This window comes from Protomyctophum bolini (assembly GCF_963924005.1).
Source record: "Protomyctophum bolini genome assembly, chromosome: 6".
NCBI lineage: Eukaryota > Metazoa > Chordata > Actinopteri > Myctophiformes > Myctophidae > Protomyctophum > Protomyctophum bolini.
The window spans coordinates 21342848-21363816 of NC_137867.1; the positions used below are offsets into that span (position 1 = coordinate 21342848).

General features: G+C 42.8%; 1 protein-coding gene across 1 annotated transcript; it reads right to left on the reverse strand.

Moving 5' to 3' along the window:
* Window positions 1-6771: 6771 nt before the first annotated feature.
* On the reverse strand, window positions 6772-20969 carry fem1c (fem-1 homolog c). Its single transcript, XM_080766123.1, has 6 exons — window positions 19434-20969; window positions 13586-13755; window positions 12736-12924; window positions 11822-12333; window positions 11005-11181; window positions 6772-10348 (listed from the first exon to the last, which is right to left on the reverse strand). Exons 1-6 carry the CDS (start codon window positions 19975-19977, stop codon window positions 10084-10086), a joined length of 1857 nt encoding a protein of 618 aa, XP_080622249.1. The 5' UTR covers window positions 19978-20969; the 3' UTR covers window positions 6772-10083.

Below are 20969 nucleotides of genomic sequence, written 5' to 3' on the forward strand. Positions count from 1 at the left end.
CAATCCCATGTGTACATGTGCATGTGCTCTCTGCCAGGTTCTTTTTCACTCCAGCCGGGAGAACGCAACTCCTAAAAATGCTTTCCTAAATAATATCTTTCTAGGCCTACAGTACTACACAGTAGGCTGATTCAACAAATGGTTAAATTAATGAAAGTATTATACTGTGTAGTCTGTCTCAATCTGATAATTGGACATTCCGTCCCCCTTTAACTCAACATACAACATACATATCTTTTGTACAAGCACGTGGTGATCGTCACATTATGCTAGAGTTCTTGCCCTACCAGTTGGTGTGTGATCATTTGAGTCCTGGTGGCTGTTGTAATGATAATAATAAAAAGCTCAAGACCTCTTTGTTGACAACTAAACCTGTTCTGTGCTTAAAAGGCTTTGCTCTTTTGACTTAACTGCGATGGAGAACAAAAATACTTGTTTCTAAAGCAGTATCAGGAGGAGTATATAGCATATCCTCTGCAAAAGCACAGCTTTGCATGCTGCTGAATAGAATTTCAACATACAGTGAGTGTATGCTCCTTTTTCTAACAATAAACCTTAAGTTGATTTCACAGAAGTTGTGATGAAAACGGCAATGAAAACAATCGTCTTGCTGACGAGACAGACAGACAGACAGACAGACAGACAGACAGACAGACAGACAGACAGACAGACAGACAGACAGACAGACAGGTGAAGGTAGAGACTGAGGTATCAATTGTAACAGTGTGATCATGAGTAATGGACACCACTTGCCTGTTTGTCTGTCCCCTCTGGCCATCAGATCCAGATCAGTTAATGTCAGTGTCAGTGTCAGTGTCTGGGTCCGTACCAGAACAGAACAGAACAGAACAGAACAGAACAGAACAGAACAGAACAGGCTAGTTCAAATTGGCCAACACAAACACTAACTTTTAGCTGCTGCTCAGCTGCTGTGTCAGTGTCACACGTTCACACATTCTAATACAATAATACATGGTCCATGCAGTTCCTGGCATGACTACATCTTCATCCAAACATTGCCTGCATATACAGTACATACGTTAGTGCTATAAGGCTGTCTGTCTTTCGTAGCACGGGAAAGCCACATATTAAGACAGAGTGAGCACATGTTGACTAGATGTATTAGATGTAGGTACATTGGTAGGCAACCCTCGTGCGTGATCACCGCAGTGCTACAATGGGGTGGTTGATCACTGAGGTACACACAGTAGGCACATTCCAAGAGTCTTGAACAGAGGGGTGGTGAGGAACTGTGGATACAAAATCATGTGAGAAGATGAGGACAGAAAACCCTCTCGAAAGATGAAGGAAAAATCCTCTACCCTTGGTTAGGGTGAAACAACTTTATGCACAATGACAAATTAAATGGGAATTCTGACAGATCAATATGCTGCTGTGGTTTGTTTACATTTCAGTTAAAAGATGGCGTCCATTAATATTGTCAGAGAAAATGGTATGTTCAAACTGTTTTCACTTGTTGAAACTTTCTACCACTAAACATATAAAAAAAAAAAATCATGCTTCTGACACCCAAACAGTAGTGGAGTTAGATTACATTAGATTTTTCTCCCCAATTTAGTCGCTATGCCAATTAATTCCTCTCACTCACTGCTGTTGTATCCTACTGACTCACCTCCTGCCTCTGAGGAGCCCCCACCAGGAGGACGTAGTGTGCCTTCATCTTACTCCTCCCAACCAACACTCCCTGCTGCTGACCGGTGCGGACCCAGCCTGTTAAGAGTACTCAATCACCCTCCCCCGAACACGGGCAAAGCACCACGGGTCCACCCATAACCTCCACGGTGGTGGGCATGCAGGCACTTCACAATAGTTGGGGCGGGTAGTTTGGGATCAATATATTTGAAATCATTGATAGAAAAAAAAATCAATAGCGGCAGTGAATGTTGGAAAATAAAAGTGGAACAAAGGGGAGCTTTTCAGCTTTATATTAAAATAATAATCTTAGTGGATTTGTTTTTACGTCTGGATACCCCATCCAGGACAGGCTTCAGATGCGACTCCTCTGGAGACTTGACTCGGATTGAAACCCATTTGATTTGGTGTTAGGAACCCGTTGCCCTTGCCCTTACTGACGTCGACCCCAGACAGGGTTAATTCGAACCAACAACCTTCCATATGAAAGGCATATGCTCTAACTATGCACTACACTAGGGCGGCACCAATGAAAATGATCTTAGATGATTTTGGCAAAAACAGCCCTGATAAGTATCAGTGCATCTTTATAGACAGTTCAGTGGAAGCTGGAAGGACAGACTAAAATAGACCTCTGAAATATGATGGTGTGTGTGTGTGTGTGTGTGTGTGTGTGTGTGTGTGTGTGTGTGTGTGTGTGTGTGTGTGTGTAAGGTGATGCTTATTGTTTCTCCATGTCATAAACTAAGTATCTGTTATCACACAAAATGGCCTGGCTGAATGGTTCTTATCTACAGTGGAAGGATAAATGGTTCTGCATGGACAGACAGACAGACAGACAGACAGACAGACAGACAGACAGACAGACAGACAGACAGACAGACAGACAGAGGGGGACTGTATTCTGAAGATGTATCTTTGTGTTATACTCATTGCCATGCCACCTAATTCATTCTCTATTTATATGCTTGTTGTGACAGCTGACACTGAGTGCAAAGTCTTGGACTCATAGGGAGCAATGAGTCTAGCGACACTATCGCGGTCATGCACACACACACACACACACACACACACACACACACACACACACACGCTCACTCGCTGGGCGAGGGCTGGCACTTTGGCTTGGGGGGTCAGCTCAACATATGGAATGAATTCTGTACTGGCCATATATGGAGCGTGTCTTGAGTGTACAGGGTTTGATGAGGTCAGATCAACATATGGAATGTCAGAACAAAATGGAAATCTAAGGGTGGCAGTGGGAGCAGTGTCTTGAGTGTACGGGGTTTGATGAGGGCCCAGGTAAGGCCGGGCATGTTAATAACTTTGGGGCGGGCCCGTCTAGAGTTTGAATGGACAGGTATCAGTCAAAAGGGAGACATCGAAGAGGAAGGACGGATGGGGAAGGATCAACATATGGAATGTCAGAATAGGTCAGCTGGTCAATATTGATGACATCAGGGATCTCCATATGTGGACATTCCCAAATTTCCCATATATGGGCTTAATATGTCACGAGGCATGACCATATTATGGAGGTGTGGGGTGGGTGACGGACGGACTGACTGACTGACTGACGGGAAATTTATGTTTTCATAGTAAATGCGACCTGCAGTCGCAACAATATACAGATATCCTCAATCAATCAATGTGCACAAGTCAGACAGACAGACAGACAGACAGACAGAGGGAAGAAGAGGAGAGAGAAAATTGTCCTCACAATGTCTCTCTCACGCACGCACTCACGCACGCACGCACGCACACACACCTATTAAATTCTCTGTTGGCATTTTTGGCAAGTGCCACATGTAACCCTAATCCAGTGGTAAAGAGTATGAGTGTGCCAGTGTGTATGTGACCCTGGTCCACCCGGGACCCGTATCAAGTTATCCCCCATGTTGCCCTGCCTATCTACTGTATTTAAACTGCAGGGCCAGGGAGCATCTTATGTAATCAGTCATGTTTTCTTCAATTACCTCTTCCTAATTTTAAAGGTTTTTACGTGCTTCTCTAATCTACAATGAATGGCACACTCTGTGTTATCAGTGCAAAATAGCAAAGAATCAAACAACAAATACCTACTTTATTGCCCTGGTATGCCTCTACATATATGCCATGCAAGGTCACATTGAGAGCAGGTGAATGGTAGACTATTTAGATAGTTGCTAAACACGACACAAAGAAAGTGCATGAGCTAAACATGAAACAAAGAAAGGGAATCAGTTTGAGAGAGAGAGAGAGAGATAGAGAGAGAGGTGTCAAGTCAAACAGTGACAGTGTTATTCAAGTTAGTAGAGTTGGGCGTGGCAAGTCGGCACCCACATTTACATGCATTTGGCTGTGTACCCCCACTTGAAAATATTTTGTGCCAAATATTTTGGAAACCCTCAATTCAAGTTATTCCAAATTCTTCATATTTGTTCAAAATTTCTCAAGGTTTTTCAAAAATAGCAGATCTACACATCGCATCACATAGTGACAGGTTGTGAGCTTGTAGATTGGCTTTTTTTGAATAGTTGAAGTATTAAAAAATAATTAAATAAAGTGCTTAAACTTATTTAGATGATACATCGTTTTGCTGGGGACCCCCTGGAACCCCCTCAAGGGTCCTCGGACCCCACTTGAAAACCACTGGTCTAAAGTAAATGAACCAGAGAGAGTTAAAGACAGAGAGCTGTCTGGTGACTGGAGCAGGTTCACCTGCTGGGACGACGAGACAGACAGAGGAGCACGCTTAATGTAGGCCAGGCTTCCTGTGGGGCATTATTTAAGCCTAAAAATAGAGCGGGCAGAAGTGGGCTGAGCTAACAGCCCTGCCAAAAGGCCAGAAATTTTAGTGGCAGTGTGTGTTTGTGTGTGTGTGTGTGTGTGTGTGTGTGTGTCAGTGAATGAGGGCTGGGTGGCTGGTGTGACACTACGTTATTCATTTTCATACATTCCTACTGAGCCTAGCCATGGCTCAACAGGTTAGTCAGCTCAGCTATACTAACTGTAACTTGCAAAATCCAGGCCATGTCTCATCACTCTCTAGTGTATTTCCTGCTAGTACTGTCCATTGCGTGAAGATATGTGTTACTCATAGTTTCACTGGGCATCCGTTTTCTTGTAAGATGACATGAACTCACAAAACATGGTGTAACATAAGCCTGATTTATACTTGGTTGTGCTTCGTGTTGATCTGCAGCTACAAGTATTCAGGCTTCACATTGATGCAAACACGGCCCCTTCTTTGAAGCCCTAGCCACTATAGGGCTTCAAAGAAGGGACCGTGTTTGTTTGCATCAGACAACCACTGAGTGAGTGAGACAGTGAAAATACACACACTGAGTACAAGTTCATGGACTTGAATCCTGGACCTAGATCAATGGTTCTCAAAGTGGAGTCCGGGGAAACCCCAGGGGGGGGGGGGGGGGGGTATCAACGTACAGATCCTGTGTGTGTATGTACTGTATTAATATCATTAAGATAATTGAGTTCATTCATTCGTGGAATCAATTAGATTTAACAAAATCCCACCCATGTGAAGTGAGGGGCGCTCCTATCATCGTACATCATCATGATGTAAAAAAGATAAACCCCTTATCCCTAAACTAATTTGCCTTTTTTTTTTACTATTTTGAAAAACATTCTTGAATAGTTCAAATTAAAAAATTAAAAAAATAAAAATAGTAAAAAAATAAAAGGCTTAGTAGTTTAGGCACAAGGGGTTTAGCATGGACGAAAGTCCAAGTCTATTTGTTCACAGTATGACGTAAAATGTTCCATTCATTATCAATGGGAAGTTTGTGAACAAACTGAACATACACTAAAAGCTGGATATAGGAGGGGCTAGCACCCCTCAAAAAGTTAACACAATTAATGCATGCGTGAATGATTTGTCCCGAACATCCCACAATTCCACCCACTCTGGACTAGTCGTCACTCTGCTCTGCTGGCAGATAGAGTGAGTCTTTAAACTTTGTTCCCATAAAAATACTGTATGCAGTATTTGCATATTTTGGGCATGTTATGAATGGTGATTAATCATAATTAATTATTCATCTGTGATTAATCTGATTAAAATGTTTAATAGTTTGACAGCCCTGAGGTAGGCCTATTATGTCCCAACTTGACTACGCCCCAATATTTTCACTGTACAGTATGTTGCCAACATTATTTTAACATATTTATAATATATTAAGTGTGTAGGGTTAGAATATTTGACAGTAACACGCAAACAGTTTTCATTTCACCTCCACATCCACCCAGGTGTTCACCAACACCGGCAACTTGTGGGCATGGAGGACATGACACAGCATGGTTCAAAGTCACTTCTTAAGCCTAATTTCCACTTGCGGACCAGAACTGATTTTAAAACTAAAGCGGTCTGGAGAAAATCTCTTGTGACACCATCATGCAATAGAGTATAATTATTCTTTAGCAGCAATCTTTCCCAAATGGAACACGGATACATGTGCATGCAAACTGCCAAACATAAATTCAAACGGTTTGCTGATTTGCACATCTAAGAATGTGCAAGAACACACAAACACACAAATATCCACCCTCCACTAGACCAAGTCCTGTTTTAACCAACATTCCTGACAATAGGTCACCAGAATAGGTGTGACATTCTAGGCCTCCCTGCTCTAGTGCAGAATAATATGTCAACCCAGGTGCTGTGATCTGCATGGAGGACAGGAAGTACAACAAATTAATTTCAAAGCCATCTTTGTGTTCAACAGTTATTTGGTTGTAATAAATAGAAACACTATATTGCAGATGTTGCAAATCGCTGACAGAAGGGACAAGTCATTTTAACACAGCTTTGTAGAACTTATGTCAAGCTTTGAACACAGAAACCTGTGTGACGGCCACTTACCTTTGCCTTTCTATTAAATACGTATTACACCACATACAAGTATTTCAGATTCCCGAGGATATTTTCAAGGCAGAGAAGCATAGATGGGATAGAGATTTTGATATAGGACCGATAAAGATGTCAGGTTCTACGGAAGTAACCCAAACAATTAAGACATTTCTTGGCAACATTCCCAAGCACTACATCATGATCTCACCAAAACTAAACGCATTGGAGACATTGCTAAATAAACAAACGTGAACAAACACAAACAGATATGTGCAACATGGGTTTATTGTCCGTTAATTCTCAAACTGGTTCTTAAGACATGACTTTGATTGATGCCATATGAAATCTTAAACTCTGTTGTAGTAAAGTGCAGATTTAAAGCAAGTTGCCCTGGGAGTCCTCATACATATTCTGTCTGGTTTTGAACCATCAGGTTAAATACATGATATGAAATCCTAAGAATTATGAAAAGCCCTTTTTTAACCACACATCTAAAGCTCATGTGCAAAAGATATTTTACAAAGCTTGAAGTCTTTACGACAAGGCAACCTCCCCCTATCACTCTCTTAATCTGTAATTGGGATACAATTGGGCAACAGTTGTACAAGATGGGCAGAAGTATCCTAGCTCAACTTTGAGTTTCTCACTCTCTAGGGTGAAGTCTTTGGCTGTCAACTTGGCAGCCTGCCAGGTGTTCAAGTTATTAGAGAAAGTAAAAGATGAGTGTTATTTTTTTTTTCATTTGCTGCTTTCTTTAGTTTTAGCCATTTTAGCATTTTTTGGGGGATAAATGTATTTTTATACAAAAATGTTATAGCGATTTACTTTTTATTATTTACTATAATAATACACAGAAATTACATCTGGCCACAAAAGATCACAGGATCTAGTGAATGTGAAGGTGACATATTGAGCCTACAACACAGTATGGCAGCGGTATAGAGCGTCGCAGTCCCTCCCCCTTTCAGAAAAACGAGTGGCCCCCGAGTGACTTTCTAATTCTTTGTTTGGCCCGAAAAGTTGTGTGTGTTGTCATGATTTGTCATGACAAGAGTTGGCTTCGTACGGCGCTTAAAAGGTATTTAAATAAATTAAATAAGAAATGCCTATGGGAGAATGCATGCAATGGGTTTTCATTTCCTGGGCCACTCGTTTTTCTGAAAGGGGGAGGGACTGCGACGCTCTATAGTACCCCCCTTCACATTCAATAGATCCTGTGATCTTTTGTGGTGATAAAAACATAAATCGCTATAACATTTTGTAGAAAAATAAATCTTTAGCCCCATGTTCGAAATACCCCGCCCCCCTGAAAATAGCTAAAATGAAAGAAAGCAGCAAATGAAAAAAAATGAACACTGATCTTTTACTTTCTCTAATAACCTAAAACATGAACCTTGAGTCAATATGGCCATCACACCACTTGCCGCGTGTGATCCACCAGGGCTCGGCACCCCTGGGTTGCTATTGACGATATTCAGGCCATCTTGCCAGCAAGGTGCTAACTAGGTGCAACTTCCCATTGACAGCCCATTCATCCTAACAGAAAAGTCCTATTTAATTGTATTAAACAACGTCGAACTCACAAACATTGCAGCTGTACGGAAAGCTTGAATTATCCTCTTTCATTCTGTAAAGTTTTTGTTTCATAAAAATCCACCTTAGATATGTTATGAGCTACTTCCTGTCAAGAATTCTGTGCAGGTCATTTTTTCCTAAGTGTCAGAGTTTGGGCGTGCTCGACTCGTTGGATATCACTCAACAGCCCTGCGTACCACCGGTTTTTGAATTTACACATAATGCAGGAGGCAGCAGGAGGTTGCTTTACTGAAAACGAGTGCTTCCAAACTCCAATACTTAGGGAAAAAAGAAGTAGCTCATAAAATGTCTACGGTGGATTTTTATGAAACAAAAAGATTACAGATTAAAAGAGGATAATTCAAGCTTTCCTTACAGCTGCAATGTTGGTGAGTTTGACATGGTTGTGTTTGAGGGAGGTGCTTATGCAGACCCCATTTACACTGGCAGACAAATCTAGCCTGAATCAGATCTGTGGCATACAGAGATTGAAATCCGATTGGTTTAAATGAGTCTAACATGTCACATGACATGATCTGATTCAAGCTGGATTTGGCTGCCAGTGTAAATGGTCACTTCCTAAAGGCAACTTCACCCTACAACAGGTGTCTCTGAGAGCTAGTAACAAATATTATACAGTGACTGGTTGAAATACCATACAATGTTACAAATCTTTGATAGATGTTAATAATTCCTGTAAAAAAAAAAAAGTAAAGGGAAAATATTTTTAACCTGCACATGCACAGTCAGCTGTGTTAGAACCCAGACTTTTTTTGATCAAGCTTGGTAAAGAACGGCATTTAAAGATCAGCCATGTAAAAAAGCATGATAAGAGGTCACTTCTGTATACAAGTCCATACACTCCCATAGCAAAGTATGGCCACTGCAGTTCCTAGTGGAAGTCCTAAGCTCCATAGTCCTGCATGATAGTGTTAGCCAAGTACGGCCTGACCATACTCCTGATAGTCAATGGTCGAGTACTCATAAAACAAAAACAATCTACAACTCACTTATACATCCCACATGCTCCAACAGACATGCGCGCGTGCACACACACACACACACACACACACACACACACACACACACACACACACACACACACACACACAAAATAATACAATGGTTTTGCATCCTGTTCTTTGCAAAAAAATATAGAGATAAAAATAAAAACGGCAGCAAGGAAGTAAACCAAGAAAGAAAAAATATAATAAGATATTGCACAGACAAGAGCCGGCACAGAACACAACAGTCTCTCTTTTCCAACAGCCTGGCCTGTGAATAGGAAGAATAAAGCACTTGTGGTGTTTGCAGACTTTAAACCCTTCTCATAAAGCTTTGTAATACACTACAATGAAAACAGTGACAAATGAGCCCATATACTAGGATTCACACAATTCATATTTAGTCTCGCATATCCAAATTGACAACTAAATGCATTAAAGACAAATATACCTAATAATGACAGAAAAGGTCCATGACTATTGGCAACAGTGATGGGACAAAGAAAAAAAAGAATTAACCTGAAGTCCCAGCATGTGTTGAAATGTGTCTGTCTTTACTCCGAGAGAGAAGCAGGCAGAGTTGAGACGAAGTTGGGGGCCAGCATGGAGAAAGATCTCTCAATGTTAATTCAATAAATAGCATTGTGGAATATGCAAAATAAAAAAGCAACAATTCGTAAACCCACTACTCAGTTCATCCAGGGACATTGTGTTGCAGTCCCCTTCAAATACACAATCGCAAAAAGTCATTAGCCGTGGCTCTGTAAAAGGAGGAACAGAGAGGGAGCAAAGTCTTGTTTCCAGACTGAGTTATAACGTTTCTGCATGGACAAATCATGCTCTGAAGTCATTGGTTGCTCCAATATTCAACATTGTGTCTTTCAATCCACGGATAGTTTACGAGTCAGGCGTCCACCTGTTAGGCTTGCCAATCAATACTCACAGCCGTCTGCATCCACCCTCCATGACCCTGTTGTCCTCTCTCAGACTGTTAGGATGCCACTATCTGTGGAGCAGGACAAAGGCCTCCAGCTTCTCTGGGATGTGTCCCCGGTAGTCCAGGCTGTGCTTGATGATAGCCCTGGCGGCGAGGCACTGCAGTGTGGTGTGGTTGATGGGTTGAATCACGTTCCTGGCCAGCTCCTTCTCGTCCAGCAGATCGCAGGCCGTCTGCTGAAAGGAGTTGGTGCTGTCAAAGTGCGTTCCATTCGAGATAAGCAGGTTCATGATGTCCGGGTGTCCATTGGAGGCTGCCACGTGGAGAGGACTGGTGGGGTGTAAGACAAAATACTTTATTATACTATGCCAAAGTCAGCGCTGAGAGACGGTTGGTATTGAACAAATTAACAGGTTCAGGATGAGAGAGGAAATAAATTAAATAGAGCAATAGAAGGTCGGGAGTGGCTTATTGTCAGTATCAGCCGGTAACACTGACGGGAGTCTATCCCCGTTACAATGTGCTAGACCCGTGGGCGATGGATTGCTGAGGTGGAGCAATCAGCTCCCAGTATTTCACGCACGACTTGCTGCACCAAGCCGTGCTACTCATTCGGTGAGTTGGCGGTGCTCAGCATCGAACCCATGAACTTGTAGTACAAAAGCGAGAGTTCTACCGATTGAGCTACCTGGACCCAAACAAATAGAACAACTCCAACAATGGCTGGAAAAAAGGCTGCTGATGATTAGAGCGAGAACAATCTTGTAATACTACATTATTAGTGACTCCAATCCATAAACATCAAGATTCCACCACATGGGTTGGAATTGATGATTACACATCACATTACAGGTACAATACATTATAAGTAATATCTAAAGGACAAATAAAGAGGGCGTTCAAACTTTCACAAACAAATGTTAATCAAGTTGAAACCGTTAAAAGGCTATGGAATTTAGAAGAGATGAAAATGGGTAGAAAGGCACCTGTTGTCATCTTCATCTCGGCTGTTGACATCTGCTCCACACTCCAAGAGGATGGAGGCCACAGTCAGGGAGGGGAACTTGCAGACAGGGTAGCGACCTACGCAGGTGGTGTTGCGGTCGACAGCCAGGTGAAGAGGGCTGTAACCGTTCTTACCACATGGCTGAAGCTTAAGGAACCTGCAGGGAAGAAATTAGTTACTGGTGGTACCCATTCATTCAGGGCAGTTATGGTAATGTCAGATACCATACTGTCATAAATACTACCTTGATTGCAATATGCCATCACAGAACATTGCACATAATAACCAAGACCCATTGGGCTTGAGACACCTCCTAGAGTGAATATGATCCTGAAACAAATTCTTCGTTTTGTAAGGTTTCATTAACACCTTGAGGGCCTGGGCCCATTTAATCCATTAATAAAATGTGCCCATCGTCAGCAAGCGCCTCTAGGCTGTAGAGCGATGCGATCCGTTTTCATAGCAGTAATTTGACGAAGATTATCAATCTTCGTCTCGGGCACATGACCGTGCACTTGAACTTGACGGTGATTTACGTCATGGGCCCGATGGTGTTAACAAGAGTTCAAACTCAAAGAACTATCAACAATACTGGATAGTTGGATGGTTTGGCTAATAAGGCAGGAAATATACTGCAGATGTGTTTCCGTGATCGGTTCTTTTTAATTTCACAACCATCACTTTAACCTTGCACACACAGGCTATCTCTCTGTATAATTTAATTATTTTCCACAGAGGACAAACCATTGTTACTCGTTAGTCATTTAAACACAAAACATAATCCTGCTCATACACACCTGTAGATCGTTTCCTTCTTGAAGTGGTCCTGCTCAGCTGTACAAGGCACCTTCTCCAAGAGGCAAATGAGGTGCAGTATGATTGACAAAGCTTTGCTGAGCTGGGTGGGGTCCGGCGGCACCGGCCCACTCTGCTTAACCGCTCGCTCAATTTCCAGCACGCTCTTGGAGAGGATCCCCATCAGGTCCTCGAATGACACAGAGGTCCCCAGGAGTCCCTTGGCCCGGTCCTGCAGCATGAAGGAGAAGAGTTCGGCGAAGGACAGCAGGCTGGAGGCTGTCATGGGGCTGAGTGGGTCCAGGTTGCTCTGCTGCATGTCCAGCGCGTACTTCCACAGGTTTATGCAGCGTGCAAAGTTTCCTGAGTCTGCATACACAGCGCCACGGTAGCGGATGTAGTAGGATGTGTCCGGGTGCTGCGGGCCGAGGATCCTCTCCCTGATCAACAGCGCCTGCATGCGCATCTCATCTGGGTCAGAGATCAGACTGTCAAGCTCCTCTGCATTGGTTACCTAGAATGAGGATTACAAGGTGGTAAGTTTGAGATGATGACATAGTGTGGGTTTTACTTGAAAAGAGCTGAAAACGTCTTAGAAGAAACTATGGTTGTTTAATTCATACATTATGTTGTTTCCATCATACTTTTTGTAATAAGTCATTTTGCTTTCTGTAAAGGGTTTCTGGTGCTGGTGGCATGCAGGAATGATTTTCTGCCATTATACTGACCCGACCCAACTCTCTGGTCTGTGAACCTGGCATCAACCAATTAAAGTTTAGTTTTTAATAAAAAAAGAAGAAAGAAATAATTGAAAATGCCTCCTAAGGGAGACATGTATAATCCACGGTCAGCATGCTGTCTTGATTGACTTCTAGAAAACATGACTCAATTTTGGAATCGTCAAACTGGTACTCACCTCCCTGGCGTAGTCGTATGCCATGATCAGCTGCTTTGGTTCAGGTTTATGGACAATCTTGCCACTGTCAATATACCTGAGGTCCATGGCTCTTTTCCAGTATTTCAGTGCTCCTAGCAAATCTCTTTTTTTGTCCACAAATGTGGCGCCCAACAGTTCGAGAGCATCAATGCATTCCTTCTCGCTGGTCTGCAGAGGGGAGAAGACATCACCTGTTAACCTTTTGACTTTTCACATGCACCTCTCAGACACCACACAATATGCCCGAGTTGGACCGCATCCACCAGCCACAAAGTTATTAGCGGCTCACTGCATTGCAACACTTGCACCTACTGGCATTGATAGTAGGTATCATAGTTGTAATACCAGCTATGATCCAGCTACCAGCTGTGGACTGGGTCAGGTTACGTTCACACGCAGATCACGCAGAGCTAAGAGTCTGCACTCTGCACAAAAAAACATCATGGAAAATTTGGGGTGCAGGTAGGTTGCAGATACAGTGGACCTTTAGTTTGTGGGGGTCTCAGAGGCACATGCTAGAACTAGATGAGGTGCCGCCCTGTGAATTATTTTGCTAAGCAACAGTGTCAGAAGTACACGCACCACTTGCAGATTATTCCAATTTTAATCATTTTCCTGTGTTGATGACACCTACAGTTACATGGCTGGCTGACTGACAAACAAAGTAACAAAGTTACTATAAAGTATTTATGTGAAATGCCGTTTGCACTAGAGCAGAGATTGTTAAAAATACAAACAAATGACATGCGTCAAAACTATTTCAGAATAACAGAAAATCAGAAAACTGAAGTTAAGCCCTCCGATTTCTGGTGGGGCTGGAATCCCTGACCTGCTGGTGCATTGTCAAGTAGTCCACAATGTTGGTGTGTCCAGTGACGCTTGCAGAGAGCAGCGGTGTCATGCCATAGCCATCCCTTTCCATGGACGCCCCATACTGCAGAAGCATCCGCATGATCTCCAGACTGCCTGACTCTGCACAGTCGTGGAGTGCTGTGTTGCCTATTGGGGACAAAGAGGAGGTAAGTCTCATGACTTACCTCAACTTATTTACTTTTTATTGCATTAAAAAAATAACCAAGAATGTGGCTGTTGAGGATCGATATAAGTTTCATTTCAGTCAGATGACAATGAAATTAATGAACCCTGTGGAATCAAATGCACTCTCCCACCCTCAAAACCGCTCTGAAAACCCAGCTCTTCAATATGGCTTTCCCCGGCTAACTCCACATCCCCCTTTTCTCATCATTCCACTGTTTTTATTGATTTTATTCCTTAGTCTTAGCATTTTCTTAGTAATTTTAGTCAGGTGAAACCTGACATACAACAGGCCCGTTTTCAACTGCCCCCTAAGCCGATGAGAGTCTGACCCCATACCTCTGAAACGCAGCTGAAAAGCCGACCTAGTCATGATTGGTTGCTTCCTAAGCTATGATACGGGCACCGTGGAACTCTGCACCCAGACCACACTCTGCAACCATAGACATATATAAACACTGTGGAGGGCCTGATAACACCGGCTAACTAAAGTTATGAGCTAACTGGAGAGCAGGAAAAAAGAAAAGAAAAGATGGACAGATGCACAACGAGACAGCGCTTGTTTCACCTGACAAATATGACTATGTCATAATTTCTTGTTCCTATATAAAGTAATTTTTGTCGTTTTCTCCTCCCTAGCTCCCCTCATGTAAAGGGTCTTTGGGTACTTAGAAAAGCGACCCACCACATGATCGCAAAGATTGCCTCTCATCCACCGACCGCACAGGGAATGGCTCTCTCATAGACAGTTGCGATCGTAGTGATGAATATTCTGTGACTACTTAACTCTATTTTTCCTAAGTCCGTATATATATATATATATATATATATATATATATATATATATATGGACGTCGACGCTAGGTGGCGTCATATCCCAGGTCCGTATATATACGTACCCCAACGTATACTCCGTCTATATAATGGTTGATGCCTACGGAAGCTTATAACATTGTTCTGGTTCCTATAGCAATGCTCCACCGTTCCAACTATGGGATTGCAAATATAATCAGTGCAAACCAGTTGAAAGAAGGATTTTCAAACCTCCATAAGTCCGACTCCAGAATCGCTGTCCTTGGTGTATAACAGCTAGCGGTAGAGATAGTTAAAAATTAACTAAGTAAATATGAAAAAAGCACTTCGGCTATTTTGGTTAAATATTCTTGGCACTGAATTAAGTTAAGGAATCAGAAGATTGAGTTGTGGTGCTTTATTTATAAGGATATAGTGACAACTCATAATTCAATGATCCAATCAGTCATAATGACACATAGTGAGAGAATGCATGATCCAATCAGTGACTTGTTTGATTGGCCTGGTTGAGGATTCTAATGCTATCAATCACATTGAAAGAAGACACACACACATGCTCCCCCCTAGGAGGATCTCCAGATGTTTACAGTGCTGTTTGCTAGACTACCTACTGTCCCTTACACTAACCGTTTATTTTGCATCGAGGAGCGATGTGTGTAAGTCGCCTCGGCTTAAAAAAAAGTGAAGCCTGACTTATGCTTCGTTGCGTGACGTGTTGCATGCTGAAATTTATCTGCAAGCTCACAACGCATCGCCTCCGCAACACGTTGTGAGCTTATAGGATGCAGGATGTGAGGTTGCCTTTGGTTTTGGACTTAATTCCCAATAGGTTTGGACTTTCTTCCCCCCAATAGGAAATGTCACATTTGTTTGTCTTTTTTCTTTTCTTTTAAAAATAAAAACATATTTGAGACAATGTATTTCTTTTACCCAAAAATCTAAATAAAAAATTGAGTTTTCAGAGAGAGAAAACATCTGGATTATATTTTTAAGCTAAATCAAACCCCCCTACACTGCCCAAGTCATGTCACTTTTCTTTTAAGCATGTCTGAAACTTGCTGGCACCATAGAGTAATAAAAGGATAGAGACTGAACCGGAGCGATAGCACCCCCCCTTTTGTGGCGTTGCTCGGTGGCGTTTTGAAGCACCCGGAAGAACCGCCACTTTGGTGGTCAATTGCGGAAGTGCAACCGAGCGCTCAATGTTAAAGCCCAGCTCTAAGCCCAGGGGTTTCCTAGTCATAAATCAACGGATCCGCCTGCAGTTCACTCTCCAACCACTAGAGCCGAGTGCTTCAATGCTGGAGAGCCTCAATAGGGGCTTGGCTGGCACCCTGGAGTCAGGAAGTGAGTCTTATTTTCACCTGTGTGTCTGTGTGAATATCGCAAACTACTACACCAAAACACATCAAACTTTTTGTGCACACTGACAATAGGCCAAAGGACTCAACCCCTGAATATTTTCTAAACTGACAACTATGTTATTTGTCAATTACTAAACTCATGATGTACCGTTCCTACACTAGTACATGTGTCTGTGTGTCAAGTTATGGAGTGGAGCCAACTGCTCAGGCACAAGCTGTACATCTGACAGGATCTACTAGGGAGACAAGCATAATTAATAAGTAATAAGTAATAAGGACTTTCTTCCCCCCAATAGGAAATGTCACATTTGTTTGTCTTTTTTCTTTTCTTTTAAAAATAAAAACATATTTGAGACAATGTATTTCTTTTACCCAAAAATCTAAATAAAAAATTGAGTTTTCAGAGAGAGAAAACATCTGGATTATATTTTTAAGCTAAATCAAACCCCCCTACACTGCCCAAGTCATGTCACTTTTCTTTTAAGCATGTCTGAAACTTGCTGGCACCATAGAGTAATAAAAGGATAGAGACTGAACCGGAGCGATAGCACCCCCCCTTTTGTGGCGTTGCTCGGTGGCGTTTTGAAGCACCCGGAAGAACCGCCACTTTGGTGGTCAATTGCGGAAGTGCAACCGAGCGCTCAATGTTAAAGCCCAGCTCTAAGCCCAGGGGTTTCCTAGTCATAAATCAACGGATCCGCCTGCAGTTCACTCTCCAACCACTAGAGCCGAGTGCTTCAATGCTGGAGAGCCTCAATAGGGGCTTGGCTGGCACCCTGGAGTCAAGAAGTGAGTCTTATTTTCACCTGTGTGTCTGTGTGAATATCGCAAACTACTACACCAAAACACATCAAACTTTTTGTGCACACTGACAATAGGCCAAAGGACTCAACCCCTGAATATTTTCTAAACTGACAACTATGTTATTTGTCAATTACTAAACTCATGATGTACCGTTCCTACACTAGTACATGTGTCTGTGTGTCAAGTTATGGAGTGGAGCCAACTGCTCAGGCACAAGCTGTACATCTGACAGGATCTACTAGGGAGACAAGCATAATTAATAAGTACCATTGTTTTACAAGTCATAGAGATCCACAGACAGACCAAGTGCACTGCACAGTGCACAGAGACAAAAACACAGACACACCTATAGCATCTATGGTGTGCACATGCACAGCACTGCTCATAGACAAAGACACAGAGATGACATGTGCACATGGCCCACATAGACAGAGACCGCAAAAAATATATACTGTATATCCCCCCCTCTTTTTTTTAAATAATTGATTAAATCCATTAATTGTTGCAGCCCTAATAAGTTATAATAATGCAAGAGCATGTGTCCAGCAATATGCACTTGGGTTTGACACAATGTCGAATAACAAAGGGTAAACTTTTAAATGCTCCGCCTCCAATTTGTATTTGCAGCAGCAATACAACATTTCAACCTTGCAATCTTTTTCAAGTAAGTTTGACACAATGTCGTACATCATCCTTGTTGCTAGTTCCACCGAAGATTGTCCACCGAAGAGCCGACTTTAGGACAGTACTGTACCCGCCCCCCCCCCCCCCCCCGAACAACAAATGACATCACATTGTAGGCTCTACAGCGCCGAACCGACTTTTATTCGGCTGGTCAGTACGGACAGTCGCACACTACCCCAGTAGGCCATGGAAGAACCTCTAACCCAAACAGGGTAATTTAGGCACCATTCCTTCCAGTAGCAATGCAACCTGAGGCCATGCACCTCCGTATCAGACAGGGCCAAACCAGGGTAGCCTTGCTTACTCATTATAAATTCGCCTACCAGTATGTCCTAATGTCCCATGTCATGCAGACCTAAAGCTACATTTGAGTCTGAGATAGTTCTTTTTTTACCTGGTCCCTAACAAATAACTGGTAGACTTTACAATTGTAAAATGTGGGGTTGTTGCCCGGCGATTACTGTACCGTCAGATTTCAATCATGCTGCCACTGGGCTTGTATTCCGGTCTCTAGTTGCCTTGCTACCAGGCTTGCCTATAATGAAACTCAAAACTCTGGAGCACAACGATGTTAGAATAGAAAAATGTTTACTTATCCTTGCCGGAGTGAAATGTACTACTGCTAAGTGCTAACAATACAAAGAACTTTGGATGATCAGTCTAAAGGAGTTAATGGTGACATTAGTCCGGCAGCCAGGCTTGTGGGGTGGGAAATTTGGTATATAGTATTTTTTATTGGCCTAAAATATTGTCTATATACATACAGTCATGAATCCACTTGCTGTCTGGCTGTCAGTATTGAGCAATTGTTTTTATAGGAGTTTCTTGTAACCTACCATTAACATCCAATATACGGCAAAAATGTCTACCGGTATGTCTAATATCTATCACGCATTGCCAAGGTTTTATCGTAAGCAACCCTTATTTTGAAAAGCCAAATATCCGTAACCGGATGTTACACTGACCAAATGCTGTGTGTGGTTGTAAACCCTGGAAAACATAGCCTACGGTTCTGGCAGGCTAGACGATTAATTTAATCCTGCGGTTACTACGCTTCTGGTTCTGCGTGTTAAGTAGCATGTGACATGTCAAACTAGGGGGTTTTCATGATTCTGAATCCATTCCAAATTCAAAGCATTCGTTTTGCACAAAAAAACACTCCTTGGGCTAAAAATGGCCATAGCCGTCATGACAAATGTGATGAGATCAGATGGGCACAGATGGCTATTTGTAGCCCAAGGAGTGTTTTTTGTGCAAAACTAATGCTTGGAAGTTGGAATGGATTCAGAATCATGAAAACCCCCTAGTTTGACATGTCACATGCTACTTAAAGTACAAGGAAAGTTTGTCATTTTTGCCTTACATAGTTATTATTAATGGTAGGGTCACAACCCCTATTAAAAAAAAAAATATATATATATATATATACACTGTACCAAATTTCCCAGTTTAAACAAAAGAAGCCTGTCGGCTGCCGGACTACATGATGAGACAGTCACTTAAAGATTATTAATTAAGAAACGGTTTTGAAAAGGATAAGTCATTGGCTGTGTTGGAAACAAATCCTCACATCCAAATGTGATGTCCTGTGCCTAATATATCTAGTTAATAAGTTAACTTAAAGAAAATCTCTGACTGGGTACTCATTCTGTTATCATAAACATTTTTCTTAGTACAAACTACTAATTATGTGACGTGAAAAATTATACTGTAGGCTGAGGCTCATGTTTATATATGACTATACCTTTCATCTTTGAGTTCTAGTGCTGAACAGAACAGAAACCACTGGAAACAACAAGTAGGCCTAATTGTACAACTCGTAGTAGGCCATGTCAAACAACGCTTATCTTCAGGTCACAGGTGACAAGTCTTGGGGATGTGTGAAGGTTTCTACCTACACACGCATTAAAATGAAGTTCTCTGTACACACAGAGGACAGATGTATGTCCCCCACACGCCGCTCAACCAGCCACTCACCTTTGACACTCTTCCTGTTGACATCTGCACCTTTCTCCAGTAAATACTGTGCTATTTCCTTGTGTCCTTTGTAACAGGAGATCATGAGACACGTGTGGCCATGTCTGTTCGCCACCTCCAGATCAGCTTTATGCTCCACCAGGTACTTTACAATATCCAAGTGTCCGTCGAAGCAGGCTGCTCTGAGCGGAGTGGAGTTGGTCAGAGTCGTGTTGTTCACAGAGGCCCCGTGCCCCAACAGAGACTGGACCACTTTTAAGTGACCCGCAGCAGACGCGGCCCAGAGAGGGGGCGCCCCCTCGATAGTCTCGCCGTCAAAGTTGACCGAACCCCCGATTTCCACGCTCGCACAGCAGCATTCCAGAAGGTACTCCACCAGGTCCAGGTGTCCATATCGCGCGGCCATCAGGAGCGGGGTGGCCCCGTTCGTCTTCTCCCCCATCAGCGTGGACAAATCGTGTCCATCTTTGTTCTCCAGGAGCTTCTGAAGGAGCCGCAGCTTGCCATCCCTGGCCGCGTTGAACACAGCCGTCTTAAGATCCATTTCCCTTCGCCCGTGGAACTAAATGAGCAGCGATGTCGTATAATTTATAGTACAACGCTAGCTACCACAGGAGGTGGACAGAAGGAGGGCTCTTTGTTTACAGCAGACTTCCTAGCTAAAGTTGCTAACGTTACTTTGTGTTAGAAACAAACCTCATATAAACTCTAATGTCAGCTTGTTGGTCGAACCACCATCATGACCAGCAGTAAAGTGTCATTTAAAACCAGTTAAAAAAAGAAAAACCTTGACACAAAGGAGACAACTATGTTGGGGACGCTAGCCAACTTCCTTAATTAGCTATTTAGCTTAGCCTCATCGACCAATCCTGGGAGTCTTGTTGTTTCAGTTGTTCCACTTCCACCACCGCGGCGTCCGTTTCATTCAGACACGACTGTCACCGTTGTTGTCATCTCTGGTCATGTTTATATCCCAACCGGACGACATACACAGGGCCGAGGAACGGCGATCCACCCCCGCTCGTTCTCCTGTGTTGCTGCTAGCTTAGCTTTGTTTGCTAGTTTAGCTTCTCTTCTGCCAACGGAACGGTGTTTTCTTCGTCGTTTTCAACTCAAAACGTTGAAATGACAGCGGCGGGTGGACGCTTTGTTCGCTGACAACGACGTGTCCCTCTCGTCAAACAGGACATGAAGTTGTTAACTCCGTGTAAATCCTGTGTAAAGGGACAGTAAAATGCTGGCGGATTGAACGTCCTCCCACCTCTCAGCTGGACGATCACGACTCACTTCTATCAAATCGAAAACAATGCAGTGTTTTTTTCCCCTTCCACCTGTCGTAAGATTGACACACGGACGCTCCAATCACCGAGCTGCTATATTGCTACGTAGTCACCCATAAGTCTAGCGTGCCTCGTCGTCCGACGGAGTCGCGCTCCGAAAATAGCCTATCTACTACAAGCAGTCACAACGCGTCGCGGAAGGGTTAAATTAAATCGGGCTGAACAAGAGGAAACGAAAGGGAGAACCGAGTGAATG